Here is a 15,482-nt window from a genome sequence, read left to right as displayed (position 1 = left end):
GAAGCCTGCTTCGTTCTATGCAACGCAAATAATGGTTTTTAATCTTATTTGTTTGGGTTTCAACATTTATCGTTTTCATATAAAACCAGAACAATATATCGAATTTCTGGCAAAAATGAGTCCCACCTTTTGTTTGGCGATCCAGTACTCCTGCTCCGTCTCCGTTTCCCGCTCGCCGCTCCAGATCTCCTCGAGGATCTTCGCGAACGCCTCGCGGTTGTCTTCGTCGAGAGCCACGTGGATGTACGCGCACCAGTTGCTCGAGTTGAAGCCCCAGTGGCACGTTCGGTTCTCCTGGCGGTCGTGCTGATGGCAGACGAACTTCTGGGGCGAGAACATGCCCTGGCATTCGCAGCACTCGATACAGGCCGGCTCCTTGTACGAGTACAGCTCGACGGTGAAGATGCCCTCGCACTTGCCGAAGCACTTGTGGTACACCCGGAAGCTGGTGAGGGTGGTGCCTTTGCGGGGTCGGATCTGATCTGCTTGGTGGAGCATGTAGCTGCAGAGCCGTTCGGCGTTGGTTCGCGTTATGAGTCCGCACGTTTTGGCCGTGTCCGGGATGATGTTGGCCCGCTTGAACTCTTGCAGCTGCTGGTCGGTGCAGTTGTACAGGTAGATCATGAGCTCCTGGATGCTTCGGTTGATTTGCTCAACGGAGAATTCCATCAGGATGTTGTTGAAGATTTGGGGCAGGCAGAGGCGCATTTCACCGCCGAGCAGGAAGCAGCCGATCTTCTTGCCCTCGAGAGTGGTCAGCTGGACAACGCCGCAGTCCGGGTCCGGCGTGGTCATGATCGGATGCGACGGCATCGGCAGTGGACCCGTGATGGGCTGTACGATCAGTCCGTTCTCGGTGGTGACCAGACCGGCACCGCTTCCGACATGGTGTGACTCGGGTGTCTCCGGCCGCGGCGGGCCAGCTCCTCCGCTCTTGCTCGGGTGCACCAGGGACAAGCCTGGGCCGTGCAGGCCTTTGGGTGCATTATCCTGGTACGTTTTCAGCACTGTGATCAGCTGCGGCGGCACGTACTCTGTCATCTTGCTCTGTGTTTCCTCTGCTGTTTTCTTCTTGTGGTAGCTGCCCTCTCTGAACGCTCTCGAAGCCGTCGTCGCGAGCGCCGAGAACTGTGACAGACCGCGCCGCGCGCGAAAATAGCAAGCTTCTCGATTATAAATAGATTCCTTAATATATATTTTTATACTTTTTCTCCTTTTCGCACAAACACATTCGCTTTCTTCGCGTGTTTTTCTTGCTTCTTTCAAGCTTCTTCTAACTTCTCCGCCCTTCTACGCCCAAAACACGCTCGATACGGGCCTTTACGACTCAGACGCTGCCATAACTTCTTCCTATATCTATATTTCACTTATCTTCACGGCACTGCTCTCCCTCGCTCTCTCTCTCTCTCCTTCTCCTCACGCTCACGCACGCACGCACTCACGTTGTTTACGATCCTCCGAATCCCCGAGAATATTTCGGTACGCACAGACAAACACACGCAGACAGACAGGAAACGGGAGGGGGGCTTATTTTTGCAACATTCCAATTAGACGACACGATTCGCTAGACATTTTCGGGCCTTGCCGCCTCTGTAACACACACACACACACGGACCCCGGCCTCGGTTCCGCTTCTTTGACTGCTTCTGTACCCAACCGTGTACTCCCTCCTTTTGGCCTCACTGAATTCTCTTCCGGCGAGCGCGATTCCAGCCGATTCTTCTTCCAGTGCGCGGCGCTGCACCTGTTCACCGAGATCTTCGTCTCCGGCTACCTCGGGGAACCGCTTCGCTGACGCACTCTCGTCTCTCTTCCTCTTCTTGCGCACTTGTTCGCGCGTTCGCTCTCTCTCTCTCTAGTCGAGACACGATTTGTCAACCCCGCGCGCGAGACTCTGTGCAAAAACGGGACGTCGTCGGCGTGTTACTGCCCAGGCGGAAACCATGTGCCAAGAATCTGCTAAATTCCCCTCTCTCTTCTTCTCTACACGGTCTCCTGGTCGCTTCTTGCCCCCCGACGACGTCGCACTTTTAATTTTAATTGGCACTAAAATTACTTCAATTTTTCCTTTCTCCACTGTTTTCTGCACATAGTACACACACGGGACGAAGGCGGCGGCGACGCCCCTGCTCTCGCTCTTCACCGACGACTACGGGTTGCTGCGTTTCCGTCGCGGACGCACCACACACAATTTCGGCGAATTTTTGGGACCGACCAGTGCGGAGAGTTGCACTTACGCAACGTACGGCTTGCCTGTGTGTATCTCTTAACTTGTCACACACAGCGGCAAACTACTCGCGAACGCGCCTCGGTTATCGCTGGTTCGGTCCGGTCCCATGCGCTGACCTTACTGACCAGTGTCTACCGACCACGGCTACGACGGCGATCCATCAAAGATCTCGCTCATAACGCTACGGCGAAATTTGCACTTCGAGTCCGTCCGTCCTTGTCCGTCGCCGCTTGTGTGTATCGATTCTATTTTCTGTCCGCGAATCTCGCGCTGTGTCGTCGCTCACTCGACCGTCGTCGTCGTCGTTCGCAAACCCAATTTACTTCTTTCCATCGGTTCCGACGACCCGACGGCGGAGGTTCCTTGCGCGTAGCGTTCTGTAACTACTGTTTCCGCCGTAACTACTCCCTTTGCATCTTCTTTTGCAACGTTGCTGCTGCACTCTTTAATCACTCGGTTCCACTACGCCTGCTTCGCGCCGCGATCCTGCTCCCGGTTCCACTGTTCTGTGCTGAGAACTTCCGTCCGATCTTCGCTCGCGCGCGACACCACTAAACAGAACCTTTGCGTTCGTCTAACAAAACATGTCTGACGCGCGAGTGATGAACCTTTTCGAAAGAGAATTTTTCGCTATATTATGCTGCTGCTGGCTGAGGAGGCCCCCGTTGAGCGCGGAGCGTAGCCTGTGTATCCACACACACGCTAGCGTAGATCTCTCCGAACGGGAGAGCGGAGAACGTGCGCGACCCTATACTAACAAACCCGCGGCGCGGAGTACCCATACGCGGAGACGACGACGACCTGGCTAGACAAAACAATCACACATCGACAATGGGCTCCCTGGCCGATCCGTCGCCGCGACTTATGGCGAATACACCACTACCAGCTCACTTCCATGTGTTGGTGCGCGAAACTGTGCGAGTGAGAGGGAACCACTTTCGCAAATCGATATTTTTGCGCAATTCCAGCGAGTTTCCCACGATGAGAGAGTAGTATCTGCCCTCAAACCAACTCCAACTTCAACCACTGTTCCAAGTTCCTTCAAAACCCTATCAAACCCTAGCGCTTCCCAGAACAATCACTCCACAACACCGTCCACTATCAATCGACACCGCGAACTCTTCAATTAACTCGTTCACCACATCGCGAACCCCTCGTCGATTCTTCACACACTCAGCCAAAATCGTCCTGCGAGAGAGCCCTCTCTTCATATACACTCGCTCGCTCTCTCAGCACCAATACCGTTGCGCACCGCGGTGTTGCTCTCTCTCCAGTCATAAAAAACCGCGAGACGCGCGACACTGCACACATACAGCGCCGCCGGACTGCAGTTGTTGTTGTTGCTACTGCTGTTGATGTAACCGACGACTGCAGCGGGAGATGAATTAAAAATTCGTCTGGACGCGAATGCAGACATCACACACGTGTGAGTGTGTGTGAGTGTGCCGCAAGTATGTGGGGAAGCGAAGTCTGGCGGAGGGACGGAGGACGGCGACGACGACGGCAGACGAGTCGAGAGGACCCAGTCAAAGCAAAATATTATGTGTAACGAGAGCAGCGGAGTGGAGTGAAAGAGGGTGATAAGAACTTGGCGGGGGTGTCGCGAAAGGGTTGACGCGAAGGGAAGGAAGGCGACACGAGCGGAATGGGCAGAGTTCTAGATCACCGGAACAATCTGTCAGGCTTAACCGTGAATTGATTCATTCAATCAGCTTCGCTCTGAAGTAGCAATCAATCGAAGCGATTATGCGAAATAATTTTGCATATTCATCTATATCAAATATGGAACACATCTCTCGTCAATATCCGCAGCACCGCTCCGCGCTGCTGTGCTGATATGGGCATCGACTCCTGGCGTCGTGTGAGAGAACCAATAGCTTGAGTACAATAATATAGCTTGCATGCAACACGGACACATCCAACAAGAAAACTTTTCCATCGAAAACAACGAACAGCGTCACTTCCCAAACACAGACTTCAACCCCAAGATGCTTGATGTCGTTGCCGCTGATTGCTCTATTCGTTTCTTCTGTGAGAGTATCCTATTTACTGTGAACATGCAAAAATCTGCGGTTGCACTAGCTACGGGTAGCTAGAAAAGTTGAGTTGATCTCTGCATTCTGGCTCTTCTAGCGGTAATTATTGGTGGTTCAGCTTGTTTGTTTGGTAATTGTTGAAAAGGCCATGCACATGAATTGGTTATGTAAGAGTGCACTAGCGATGGCTAGCTCGTAGAGTTGATGAGTTGATGGTACACTAGCTGGTGGGTATCGCATCGCTGGTGGCTCTGGTTGTTAAGGTTGCTGGTATTACGGATAAGTTCTAGAAAAGAAAATACTATTAGCTTGTGGCATACAGCGGGTCGCGTTGTCGCGTTGTAGTAAAATGTTGAAAAGAAAGTTGACCGTAACTTTCTTTTCAACATTTTACTACAACGCGACAAATTAACATGCTCTCGGAAACTTTTTAGTTTTCAATTCTTAAATAATCGTGTTTCACCTCACTCACCTTTTACAGAAGTCCATATAACTAAGACGAAACGCTTTTACTTACGTCGTCAAACCCGCCAAAAAGTCTGAAACAATATTTTTTAGGGATTAGTTATTAACTTCAAAGACTTTGGATTCCAGCGCAGTCTTCAGCATTCCTCCTTCCGGACTCCTTTCGTGTGCGCCTAAAAGTTAAATCTTGCATTGCGACTTTTGTTGTTGATTGTACAATTGTCCAGCCAATTTGGGGAGAAGCGTGTTGTTGTTCGACACTCCTTCGAATTTATCATCGGCACTTCCTTCATATCGCGAGTCTTCGTTCTGCACCCTACCAGATTCAGCTCGTGAATTATTGAATGAGGTCGAACAGCTTTCCACATCTTCCTACTTGTTCAAAATCACGAGCAAGTCATCAGTATAACCAGGAATGCATGGCTGCTTAATGTTGTGTGCTTTTGACCTTCCCAAGTCCTGCAGGATTAGGATACCTCATCGAATGTTTGTTTTAAGGCCAGAGATATATACCCGAATTGGTAGGCATCTCTTTTTCTATCTGTTGCGACGAATGAAGATTTCGGAGCCTCTTCTAGCAAAACTCCCGTTTGTGTGGTGTAGTGCTCAAAGCTGAAAATCATAATTTATTTTAAACGACCAACCCAGTCAAGTCCCATTTAATTCACTATGCGGTACATACAATTTCTTCAAGACCTCAAAAACAATTACAACTCCTCTAGAACGGTTTCTTATTTATTTATTTGGACACCAACAGGCTCGGGCCCCAATGGTGGTTTCTGATCCGCACTTCAGGAAATCATTTGTCATCCTTTTAAGTACCGGCGCTCCTTTGTTACAAGTGGCCCACAGAATCTGCCGAACCTCTTCTAGTGAAGTCTCTTGACGTCTTAACCCGGACTGCGTCCTTCTTCTTCTGGTAGAAGGTTTAACTGGTCGTCTTGATCTACGCTTGTGTTTGAGGCCAGCTTCTCCTCCAATTTCCTAATGGGACCATCCATAAACCACGTGGACACTTTTTTGGGAATCTTTTACCCCCCCCCCCTTCGTGGACAATTGTCCATACAAAAAAATCTTTTTGTGTGGATCGTGGACAATCGCCATACCCCCTAAAGTGTCCACGTGGTTTATGGATGGTCCCGTTGCATTATGATAAACCTAAAAGTTAGGTTCATCTGCGCAAGGCTACCGTCGTTCTTAATATCCTCTTAAAACTTGTTCGCCTTATCAGTGAAGTGTACCTTATACGAAATTCTCTTCTCTTTAGCTGTTATTTTCGCCGCGGCTCTCAAGTTTCTGATAGTCCTATCCGCCTTTGTCCTTTGTTGAGCGTTAAAACGCTGTTCGTGTGCTTGCTATCATTGAGTTGTGTCTGAGATCCCTGAGATCCAATTATCCTCTACGCCACAAAGTTATTGCAAGTAGCCGGTTTATTTGAATTTTGGTATTTCTCCAAACTTCGGTTTATCCTGACTTTTCCTTTATTCAGGTCTCTGTTGACTTCGGCTTGCTGGTGGCATCTCCTGTTGATCCTTCTTCATGCAGACAAAAACTACCATTTTATGGTAGCTTCTGAACTCTCCGTCTAAGTATGCCTTGACACGTGGAAGCTTTATGAACTCCATGCGAGACATAAAATCATGGTGTCTTTTATTCTTCAGTATACAAATTGCATGAAATGTTTTGCTTATTTTAACAGTCTATAAATTTCTTTTCATAAAATTCATTTCAATACAAAACTTCCGGACTTCAAATAGGTGAACATTAATCATTATAAATAATTGATGTTCTTACAATTTCTGTCTTAGACCTTTTTTAATAACTTTAAAGTAATTTTCAAACATTATCTGAGGATATCTAGTTACAATTAGTAAATGTGTATCTCAATAACAATATTAATAAATCAAACAAGCCGTTTAACTGCTTAGGTCCAATTTCACCCCACCACCTATGTTACTTTGAGAATGCTTTGGGATAACAGCTCCTTCGCAGAGCACGAGAAAGTCAACCATTTGGAAACTTACACGCAATATTTTTATTAACTTTCAACATCCCATCCCTGGCCCATACTTAACTTTGATTCTCCTGGTGCACATTGATCGCGGCCTCGAACGTCTCGATCGTGTGGTCACAAACCCGCTCCAGATCTTCCAAGCCCCGGCGCAGCACGTCGATCGCTCGCACGTTCCGGGCCGCCTGTATCCGGAAGTGCATCTTGTTCTCCGCCGGGTGGGGCACCGTGTAGCCGCAAAAGTTTACGTCGGAACTGAAAAAGGAATGCACTTGACGTGGTGTTGAGAACAATTTAGTTTGAAAGTCACTTCAATACTCACTATTTGCAGATGATACTCTTCAGCACGTTGCCCAGCGTGTGGCCTTCGTCCTCGAACACAAACGTCCGCGAGCTTTCGCCTGAGCTCTCGTCACCAGCGAGCTGCAAAGTAATTAATTATTAGTAAGTTTTGTGAAACTATTCAAATAGTTGATTTACTTCTGCTAAAAGAGGCATTTCAGAATTTTTGGGAACTAAAATGTAAAATGCTAAAGGAATTCGCGGCGTGACTTTGTTTACAAACACCGCACCGTTTTGACAGCTCCCATGCAAACCACATGCTGGCCGAGGGGTGCACAAACCAGGGGGATGACAGCTGGGGATTTCAGCCTACCTCACATCATTTCAATATGGCGTCGTTTGTTGTTTATAAACAAACGAGGCGTTTGTTTATAACAGCGATAAAAGTAAAGATGCGAAAAAGCAACAAAATTATGTCGTTTCTTATCAATAGTCCATCAAATTAATCAAATATTCCACGAGGTAGGTGTAAAGAGAGCAGTGCTACAATGATTTTTTAATAAAATATGAATCTCCACCTCCCCCAGTGCAGTCGCAAAGTGAACCCAACAACAAAACCCACGGCGTGGTTCATGGAAATCCGGGGGCTTCATCTACATTGTGTTCGGCTCGAAGGAGATAGCGCTTGCAATGAACGAAACGCTGTGCCGGAATTGCCACACCAAGGTCAACCGAAAGCGCACCAACCAGGCCGCTTTGAGCACCCCCAAACGATTCTCGCTTGACGCAGACTCCGAACCATCACTGAGAACGACCAAACCAAACTAAAATGTACCCGGAATGATGTCCACGATCGCAGAAGGAATCAACCGGCTGTTTCCCAAAACTGACGGAACTGACCGACGTCAACGTGCTGCAGAATCTTCCAGTATGCGAATTATGGGTGTCTTGTCCTATCAATTGGTTTTTGGACACGGCTGCCACCTCATGGAGCAAACGGTCCAGCACCGGCTGAATCCGGAAGGAGATCAACAGACATATTACAAAATAAATAAATGAAGCTTTGCCCTGTTGCCTGCCCCGAACGGCCGCGTGTTTCGATCTATTCCTGCCTGTCCCAGTCTCGTGCTCCTTTTGCCCCAAAACTTTCCTCTGGTCGCGGTTTTCGATTAATTGTTTCTCGTGCACTTTCGCCACCTGTCGAATCCTCTCCCGCTTGGCTTTGGCCTCCTCGGGCGTTTAAATAACTATAACTGGCGCGGGATTTGTTGAGCATTCGCATCAACTTGACCCGTTCCTCCTCGATCTGTTCTCGTCATTCCGGTTCCCCCGGCGGAAACGGAGCAGTGTTTGTTTGCGTTTTGAGCAGCAGCAATTTGGTGCTGTACTGAGCTGACCAAGCATCGTCAGGTCAGCAGATCGGCGACTGACTAAAAAAATTACATGAAAACATCCAAAACCCAAGCCAACACCTTCGAATTTATTTATACTGTTTGTGGCAATAAGAAAACGACAAAAAATAGTTTAAAACCTCTCAGAAATTTAATTTCCATAAATAGGTAAGATTGATGATTGACATTTTACCCGAATGAAAACCAAGTTGTGCGATATTAGGGTAATTCATCAGTACCAAAATTGACACTTCTCACTTGTCAAAGTACCAAAACATGTCAAAGTACCAAAAGATCTCAAAAGATGAGAGGTAGGCTCACACTGTATGGAGTTTGACAGGTCGTCTACTCCCTGGCACAAACGGATCGTAGTAGAACTGAATCAGTAATAGGGAGCGTTCTTTTATTACGTAACGCGAAAAATCGGACTTTTAGACCCCCTCCCTCCCCCTCGTAACAAAATTTCCATACAAATTTTAAAAATTTTGTATGGAGCGTAACACGGCCTCCGACCCCCCCTCCCCCCCTAATGCGTTACGTAATAAAAGAACGCTCCCATAATTAGGTGAAGCAACAAAAAAAGGTCGTCGGCTAAAGTTTGGAATTGGGTACTAAAGCCCTATGTCATTTTTTATGTACAACGGTAAAAAACACGATTTAAAACCATTTCTGATCACTTTTTTTTCATTTTAATGCAAAAAAAAATGTTGACAAGACAACATTTTTTGATGGTTCAACTATGGTCCCCTTGGAACGAGCTGTCAAGTAGGAGCTTTTCTGTCAAGAAGGACCGCGAGGTTTATTTTTCAAAATTGATTTAAAAATCCATTTTAAACTGTGGTCGTACAAAGACATGGCTTTCTACCTTAGGTACTCGCAATTGAGTGTGTAGTAGTGCGGTTGTCAAAATCGTTATCTCTGACTCTCTCACTCCACTGACACTGACATTGTTTATGTTTTGGTTTTCCTGGCACGGTCCATTGTTCGTTTGTTATTGTTTTGGTTTTAGTGGCACGGAGCCATGCACTCACACTAATGCAAAGCAAAATAGCGAGTACCTATGATATACAGCCTTGGTACAAAGAGTCATTGTACACTGAAAACCCAACCATGGTAGTTGCTACCATATTGTAGGGTTAAATTGAGAACACGCACCGACGTATTTTTGCTAAAAACATTCCGTGCTTGGATTGACTGATTAACGCAGTCAGTTTTACTATGTCGTGAGCGGTATGGTAATTTTAACCCTCCAATATGGAGAGAATGATAATGATTTCGTAATTGCTACCATGCAATTTTGTGGAAGCATGGTTCATTTTACCATATTTGCGTTTACTTTAACAAAAAAGCCGCAGTTAATTTAATAAGCAGCATTTTTAGCAAATGTTCTTAAAATTACCATGGTCGGGCTTTCAGTGTACTCAGAAAAAGAAGCTTTATCACTGTAAACAATAATATCAGCAATCTAAGCTTCATTTTAGGACCCAATTGCTGATTTAATTTTTAATTTGATTTAAATGCTTGTTGGATGGGAATCTCAAATCTTGGGCAGGCTTGGTCCCATTTCCAAACAATTTTCTATCACTCACTACAGTCTAGACTCAATTGTTATAAGTCCTCTTAAAAATCACACTTCGGATAATCGAATCATTTTTTGTAGTTCGTTGTCGTTAAAATATAATTTTGAACCTTTTATTGTCGTTTAAAGTTTAATTGTGCTAAGAAAAATAAGCTTTATTGTTGTTTAAAATGAAATCAGCAATTTGAACTCGATTTTAGGACCCAATTGCGAAAAAAACACGATAAAAAGCAGACATACGAAGAGGTGACATACCTGAAGAAAATCACAAAATGTTTTATGTATTACAGAAAATTAATTAAATCCACTCTAAAAACCCCAAGCCCGATTTAAAAATAATGTTAAAATAATAAACAAAAACCTTAAACTGGCGATTTTTTATGCAAAAATAACATAATATTTTTGTGACAAAACATTTTGGTTTAACAAGCCTTCACTAACCTTTTGTATAAAGTTTAAAGATATTGTGACACTAGATTTTTTAAACTGATAACTTCAAATAGCTTTATCTCGGCAGTGATACATTCAAATTTATTTTTGATACGCCAACGCGCACAACAGTTGTCCAACCCCTCTTCGACTTGCCTGAACTTCGTCCTAAAGGGTTTTTTGGTCCCCGATAACGAATTGGAGGTCAACTTTTTGATATCTCGTAACGTTGGGGCTGTACGTGGATTAGTGCCAATTGTGTTGCCTGCTTCAGTCGATTGTGGACAAAGGAACAGCGCGCACGCCTTGCAGTATTATTCGAGTTTCGAGCGTCATTTTATTCAGTGATTAGGGCTTATTGTGTTGCCTACTTCATTCGATTGCCTTACAGAATTATTCGTGTTTCGAGCGTCCTTTTTTGAATTAGCCCTTCCTCTATCATCGTTGATCAGAAGGCACGGCGTCCGGTATATTGTGCATTGATCTTTCAAATAATGTGTAAATTTGCACGATGAAAAAGTAATTTCTATAGAATCGTTTATCGAAAGACACGCTGGCATTTTGGATCGTCGAGTTAATAGTGGAGCAAAATTTTTATTTATTGGATAATAACCGTGTGTTAGTGTTTATGCCTTCCCATAGCATCGTTGTTCGGAAGGCTCGCCGACGGGTCTTTTATGAAAATCCTCTCCATGGCATCGTAGCTCGGGAGGCAGTGTAAAGCCATTACCTTATCCTACTAAGCCAAAAAAAACTAATCACGTGATGCTTGAAGGAGATGCTGTGGATTCAACGGTCTCAAGCGGTGTCAACAGGTATATAGCGAAAAACTATGTGCTTGATGAGTCTGCAACTTCAATTATCGGACAAAAATTTCTTCCTTTCGTTGAACTGCAGGCTTCTTGGGAGGGCGTCGGTATTGACCAATAAAGAAGGGATCTTCAGAGGTTAAACAGTGAACGGATGGTTGGCTCCCACTGATCATTTTTGATTCAGCTGATCTGTCAATAACAGAGTAGCAGCTCATTGGCAGTCAACCATGCTCATGCTCATGCTCTTGTAACGTTGGGGCTGTACGACCCATTGCGTTTCTAAGCATTCGAAAAAAGACTTGCTTTTAGCTCAAAATAGTGATGAGATCTCGGATGACATAGAAAATTTGGTGTTCTAAAAGAACGTATTAATCATCAAAAAATAAATAAAAATAGTGTTAAATCACTGTCATTTTCGTTACACTTTTGTAATTTGTTTTGGAAAATGTAATTTTAGGAAAAATTTCAAGAACTTTTGAAATTTTCAATAACCAACAAGGGTATTTTTTTATTCTGAACATAACTTGTAGTTTAAAAAAATCGTATTTTTTGTTAATGTTCAGGGTTATGTATAAGAGTGGGTAGACAAAGTGATCAGAAATGGTTTCTAATCATGTTTTTACCGTTGTACATAAAAATTTACATAAAGCTTAAAGTAATAGGGTCTTAAACTATTACAAAAAAGTTGATGTTTTAACATAAGGGGTTTGTTTGTTACCATCAAGAGTTATCGCGATTTTACGAGACGACACGAAGGACAAAACATAGAGAAACGCAAAAAGCAACTTTTGAAAAATTGAACATTGTAACACTCTATAATAGTAGTTTATGCAACAAGTTGCAAAAAGAGGATTTTTTCAGCACGAGTCGTACATTTATCCAACGAGGTGCACCGAGTTGGATAAATACGAAGAGTGCTGAAAAAATCAAGTTTTGCAACGAGTTCCATACATAATTTTTTGCAATTCCAAAAAACACACACTGAGTGAAATTTTATGTCAAATTTTCATGTATTTTGTCGATAAATCGTTTAAATAAAAAAAATGTTGAAAAGTGTTACTTTTCGAAACTAGTGCTAAAAAGTTCATCTTTTCAGCACCCATTTGAGTGCTGAAAAGTAGAACTTTTCAGCATTTATTTTGTTAAGTGTTGCTATTCGATTCTGTTATTTTGACATAGGACTATGTCTCTATTTACTATATTGGGGGGTCAGTTCAGAAATTCGATCCAAAGCGTCACTTTTAAGCGTTAAAAAAGGGGACATTTTGAACGCTTATATCTTTTTTCCCTGTGAATCAATACAGACGGTTGGACCACCAATCGAAAGAGGAAGACTTCAGCTATTGTTTAACTACATAGATAGTTTGACTAAACATAGTTAAAGCACTTAAAACATGCAATCAAAATGAGTAATTTTTCAGTACAAATCGGACAGATGACCAATCAGAGCGAGCGTATGCATTCGAGACCGCGCCCCTTTGTGCCGTTCTCCGGCTCTGCCGCTATTTAAGCAGAAAATTTCGCAAAAGCAAGTCACTTTGGAACGAGCACTCGAACTGTGCACGTCGGGCCGGCACGGAGCAGCAGCAGCAGCGGCCAATAGAAGAAGAGGACCAGCAACCAGAAGGAAGAACCACCGGCAGCAGAAGGAGGAAATTCGAGCGAAGCGGACGGCGTGGAAGTCGCTATGATGCGGCGGTTCTCATGAAAAATGTCGAATTGGTGGTGGAAAAAACCTGGAGTGGCCTCGAAGTAGGTTCCCTCGGGGCCTGGGGGGACATTTACAGAACCATAGGTACTAGTTGTGGCAATATGGGTATCAAAATTCATGGTTTTTGATACTGAACATAATAATGGCCATTTCGACAGTAGTGGCCACAACCTGGAGTGGCCGGTGCTCTCAAAGAAGGTTCCCCCGGGGCCCGGGGGAACTTTTACAGAACCATACTAGTTGTGGCAATATGGGTATCAAAATTCATGGTTTTTGATACTGAACATAATAATGGCCATTTCGACAGTATTGGCCACAACCTGGAGTGGCCGGTACCCTCAAAGAAGGTTCCCCCGGGGCCTGAGGGGACATTTACAGAACCATACTAGTTGTGGCAATATGGGTATCAAAATTCATGGTTTTTGATACTGAACATAATAATGGCCATTACGACAGTAGTAGCAACAACCTGGAGTGGCCGGTGCCCTCGAAGTAGGTTCCCCCGGGGCCTGGGGGGACATTTACAGAACCATACTAGTTGTGGCAATATGGGTATCAAAATTCATGGTTTTTGATACTGAACATAATAATGGCCATTTCGACAGTAGTGGCCACAACCTGGAATGGCCGGTGCCCTCAAAGAAGGTTCCCCCGGGGCCCGGGGGAACTTTTACAGAACCATACTAGTTGTGGCAATATGGGTATCAAAATTCATGGTTTTTGATACTGAACATAATAATGGCCATTTCAACAGTAGTGGCCATAATATGAAGTGGCTGGTGCCCTCAAAGAAGGTTCCCCCGGAGCCTGGGGGACATTTACAGAACCATACGAGTTGTGGCAATATGGGTATCAAAATTCATGGTTTTTGATACTGAACATAATAATGGCCATTTCGACAGTAGTGGCCACAACATGGAGTGGCCGGTGATCTCAAAGCAGGTTCCCCCGGGGCCCAGAGGGTCTTTTACAGAACCATACGAGTTGTGGCAATATGGGTATCAAAATTCATGGTTTTTGATACTGAACATGAAAATTTACATTCCGACAGTAGTGGCCACAACCTTGAGTGGCCGGTGATCTCAAAGCAGGTTCCCCCGGGGCCCAGAGGGTCTTTTACAGAACCATACGAGTTGTCGCAATATGGGTATCAAAATTCATGGTTTTTGATACTGAACATGAAAATTGACATTTCGACCGTAGTGGCCACAACCTGGAGTTGTCGGTGCCCTCATGGAAGGTTCACCTTGGGAGAACATTTATGATAATTTTGCCGACAAATCTATGAAACAAAATAAAATAATCTTATTCCAGATTTCACTAGCAATCCAACAACACATTCAAATTGTTTGGTCCTATGTCTTTCGGTTATGTCTCTGACATACCATCTTGAACTTTTTGGTACAGAAAAGTAGGCTATTTCGTCGTTCAAGAATGACAGGCAAAGTAAGTAGTTTCACGACGGAATGGCAAAAAAGATTTTTGCAACTTTTTTTTCGATGAAACGAAAAAACGTCTTTTGGAATTTAGAGTACGCCATCAAATTGGGCAACCACTTTTGCATAAAAGTCCCTTTAATACCAAATTTCCATATCATACATATTATGAGCTGCAATTTACTGAAACACAATCTTTTATCGAATTTCCAAACTGAAAGGAGTCTGTGTGACTCCGTCAAGAGATATCGAAAAAATGACCTATAGGCTTCGTGCTTATTTTTGTATTGGAAATTCAGAGTTTTTATTTTTGCAGGACTGTTTATCGGCAATGTTTAAGTTTAGTTTGAGATATGCATTGATTCTATGTACAATTGTCCGGGGAACACGATAAAAAAATAGAATGGGCGAAAATCTCGTCAGAAACAATAAACTTCAAGCAAAAAATATTGTAAGGCATTTGAGAGTTGATTTTTAATGAATTCCTTGGACAATTTCCTATAAAATTAAATCAGAAAAAAGTCTTTTGCTCCAGTTTGTAATTTGTAATTTTATGTTTTGTTTGGATACGGTAACTTGTCAGTGTGGACTATATATCAAGTCAAGGAAGCAACTATCCGAAAATTTACATTTGATCCAAAGTTGGAAAATGACGAGTGAAAGAATAAAAAGTTTTTTAGAAAACCGTCGAAAAAGAGGGTGGTGCCAGAGAAAAAGGGATGATCCAATCGGCACCAAACATGGTATTTATGCTAACTATCGATATATGAACGTTCCTTACAAGTTTGGTCCAAATCGGTAAAGGTCGAGTCCAAAAGTGTACCCAGTTGACTTGGACTGACTCATAAGAATTTTAAGTTCAATTTATAAAAAGTGAATTTTGGTGATATTTAGTTAAACATATTTATCTCGAAACAAGTGTTGGGACGTACTGGACTTGTGATAAACACTAACACGGCAAAGTAAAATCCAGGCATTTTTTAGGATAACATGTTTTGATGTTCTTAATAGTATTTACATTCTTAAAAGGTAGAAAAAAACTACAAAATCTGCACGTAAACTATGTACCAGTAAATGTATGTATAATGCTCAGAAAAATA

The 15,482-nt window shown here is 43.8% G+C and overlaps 2 protein-coding genes and 1 long non-coding RNA gene across 3 annotated transcripts in view; 1 reads left to right on the top strand and 2 right to left on the bottom strand.

The window, feature by feature from the left end:
• The window catches only part of LOC6031968 (ski oncogene), a 281,458-nt gene extending 278,039 nt beyond the window's left edge, over positions 1-3,419 (bottom strand). Inside the window, exon 1 of the mRNA XM_038256188.1 lies at positions 127-3,419. Coding sequence (XP_038112116.1) covers positions 127-1,041 — 915 coding nt within the window. The 5' untranslated portion in view covers positions 1,042-3,419. The remainder of the gene's footprint in view (positions 1-126) is intronic.
• A 3,323-nt stretch (positions 3,420-6,742) lies between these two features.
• On the bottom strand, positions 6,743-7,363 carry LOC6031976 (probable DNA-directed RNA polymerases I and III subunit RPAC2). The gene is made up of 3 exons (XM_001842597.2): positions 7,223-7,363; positions 7,065-7,165; positions 6,743-6,997 (listed from the first exon to the last, which is right to left on the bottom strand). The coding sequence occupies exons 1-3, from the start codon at positions 7,238-7,240 to the stop codon at positions 6,802-6,804; spliced, it is 315 nt and encodes a 104-aa protein (XP_001842649.1). The 5' UTR covers positions 7,241-7,363; the 3' UTR covers positions 6,743-6,801.
• Positions 7,364-7,394: 31 nt separating this feature from the next.
• Positions 7,395-8,109, top strand: LOC119767947. The gene is made up of 2 exons (XR_005277808.1): positions 7,395-7,546; positions 7,612-8,109. It is a non-coding gene; the product is annotated as an uncharacterized LOC119767947 (long non-coding RNA).
• The last annotated feature ends 7,373 nt before the right edge of the window (positions 8,110-15,482 follow it).

Source organism: Culex quinquefasciatus, chromosome 2 (assembly GCF_015732765.1).
Source record: "Culex quinquefasciatus strain JHB chromosome 2, VPISU_Cqui_1.0_pri_paternal, whole genome shotgun sequence".
NCBI classification, from domain to species: domain Eukaryota; kingdom Metazoa; phylum Arthropoda; class Insecta; order Diptera; family Culicidae; genus Culex; species Culex quinquefasciatus.
The sequence above is the reverse complement of the archived record's forward strand: the minus strand, read 5'-3'. Positions and strand labels throughout refer to the sequence as shown.